General features: G+C 27.9%; 1 protein-coding gene across 1 annotated transcript; it reads right to left on the bottom strand.

Moving 5' to 3' along the window:
* Positions 1-265: 265 nt before the first annotated feature.
* On the bottom strand, positions 266-1,561 carry LOC132922662 (large ribosomal subunit protein eL42). Its single transcript, XM_060986290.1, has 4 exons — positions 1,403-1,561; positions 590-763; positions 404-520; positions 266-340 (listed from the first exon to the last, which is right to left on the bottom strand). Exons 1-4 carry the CDS (start codon positions 1,403-1,405, stop codon positions 320-322), a joined length of 315 nt encoding a protein of 104 aa, XP_060842273.1. The 5' UTR covers positions 1,406-1,561; the 3' UTR covers positions 266-319.
* Positions 1,562-1,784: the final 223 nt, after the last annotated feature.

Genomic DNA, 1,784 nt, shown 5'->3' with positions numbered 1-1,784 from the left:
TACACAAGATAGACATCTTTATATGTCTATGGTATTATATCTATTAAAAATTGTTTATAGAATAGTAGAATACTGTCATAAATGTATTACTACAGCAGTGTTTAGTGGAATATTCACCAATTACAAAAATGAAAAACCACTTAAAATGTTGACGTACTAAGAGTACACAACAAATTTTTAAACCAAACCATAATTTATTGAAAGGAAATGTCATAGGAAACACAGGGACAATTTTAAGAAATTCTAACTAGAAATAAAAAAGCAATTTGCAGTATGCACTTATATATTGGTCTTAAAAGTAACAAAAAAATGTTTAGACTTAAAACTGGATCATTTGTCCCTGAAAAATAAAATAAATAGAATTAACTAATAAGAAACACATTTTTAGTAATAATTTTCTTACCTTTCGTTTCTTGTCACCTCCCAATTCAAAATGCTTGCAACGTTTCAACGGGATTTGTTTACGGTATTTGCATTCGGAACATTCCATCCTCAATACAATCTTTTTGGTTGTTTTAGCCTGGCAAACAATAATTCATATTTGATTTAAACTAATTGGTTTGTTATTTAATGGTAATATTTGATATACCTTCTTTCTGAAAATAGGCTTAGTCTGACCACCAAAACCACTTTGTTTTCGGTCGTAACGACGACGACCCTGAGAAGCTTGACGTTCCTTGGATTTTTTGTACTGTGTTACTTTGTGTACCTTATGTACTTTGCATTTTTTGCAGTAAGTACGTCTCTGTTTAGGTACATTCACCTGAAATCACAAATGTCATAGTAAAATAAGATATAAATACAGTCTATTTAAAATGATTAAATGTACTTTGATAAGTTACTGTTATTAACAATACAATAAAATGAATATTTGAAATTATTTTAAAGGTTTTATAAAAATCATTCCAGTAATATAAATGTAATACAATAAAAGCAGGTTAATAAGGTAATGGATTTTAATAATTGAACATTATTTAACCTTGTTTAAAATAAAATGTCATAATTTGTACAACAAACGCGAATTTTTCTAAATAAGTACATCGATATATGAAGCTAAAAAAGAATTTTTACACTTCTTAGGAAGATTAATAAGAGATATTATATTGAAGAATTCGTTATTATAACAGAATTTGTGATCAGAGAATACCAAATCGGTGGATTAAAAACATAAATGTTTTTTCATATGCGGTAGGATCCAATTAATTTAAAAAATGGACTTTTGAAATACATGGTTGTAGACTATAGCTTATAGGAAAGCGACTTGAAAATATCACAAGACCTTTCATATCCTAAAAAGTTTTGAAATTTATAGAACTATGTAAGTAGTAGACGCCATAAATCAAATTAACAGTAAATTTTATTAGTTGTACATTAAGATTAAAACGGATGAAATTTTACTTACCATTTTTCCAAATTGTATATAAACGTTTTAATAACACGACGAATGAACTACAAGAGAAAGAGAATGATGTTCGACGAGAAGAACAACAAATGTCGAATGTATCAGTGATAACGTCAATGTATGAACCAAAGACGTTTTAAAAATCATGTCAGAAAAAATACATCATAATGGTAAAGGAATATTGCGCTGCGGACCGCGGTTATAGTTTTGCGAAGCACGACAAAATACCACCCGACAAAAGGCCACAGTGGTCATTTGTCGTATGGTTTTATATCGTTTTCTAAATCTACATTCGACAAAATTTAATTTGACATTTAGCCACTGAATAAATGAAATATAAAAAAAATATATTAATATATAATATAATAAATGAATTTATTGT

The sequence above is a fragment of the Rhopalosiphum padi genome, chromosome 2, assembly GCF_020882245.1.
Source record: "Rhopalosiphum padi isolate XX-2018 chromosome 2, ASM2088224v1, whole genome shotgun sequence".
In the NCBI taxonomy this organism is placed as follows: Eukaryota; Metazoa; Arthropoda; class Insecta; order Hemiptera; family Aphididae; genus Rhopalosiphum; species Rhopalosiphum padi.
Note: the sequence above shows the minus strand (reverse complement) of the source record. Positions and strands in the feature narration are given on the sequence as shown.

What these genes read in the sequence shown, in the direction of transcription:
- LOC132922662 (XM_060986290.1), bottom strand. An exon ending in AGCCTATTTTCAGAAAGAAG is followed by an intron (nt 521 to 589) that starts GTATATCAAATA and finishes ATTGTTTGCCAG; the next exon opens with GCTAAAACAACCAAAAAGAT. An exon ending in GAGGTGACAAGAAACGAAAG is followed by an intron (nt 341 to 403) that starts GTAAGAAAATTA and finishes TTTATTTTTCAG; the next exon opens with GGACAAATGATCCAGTTTTA.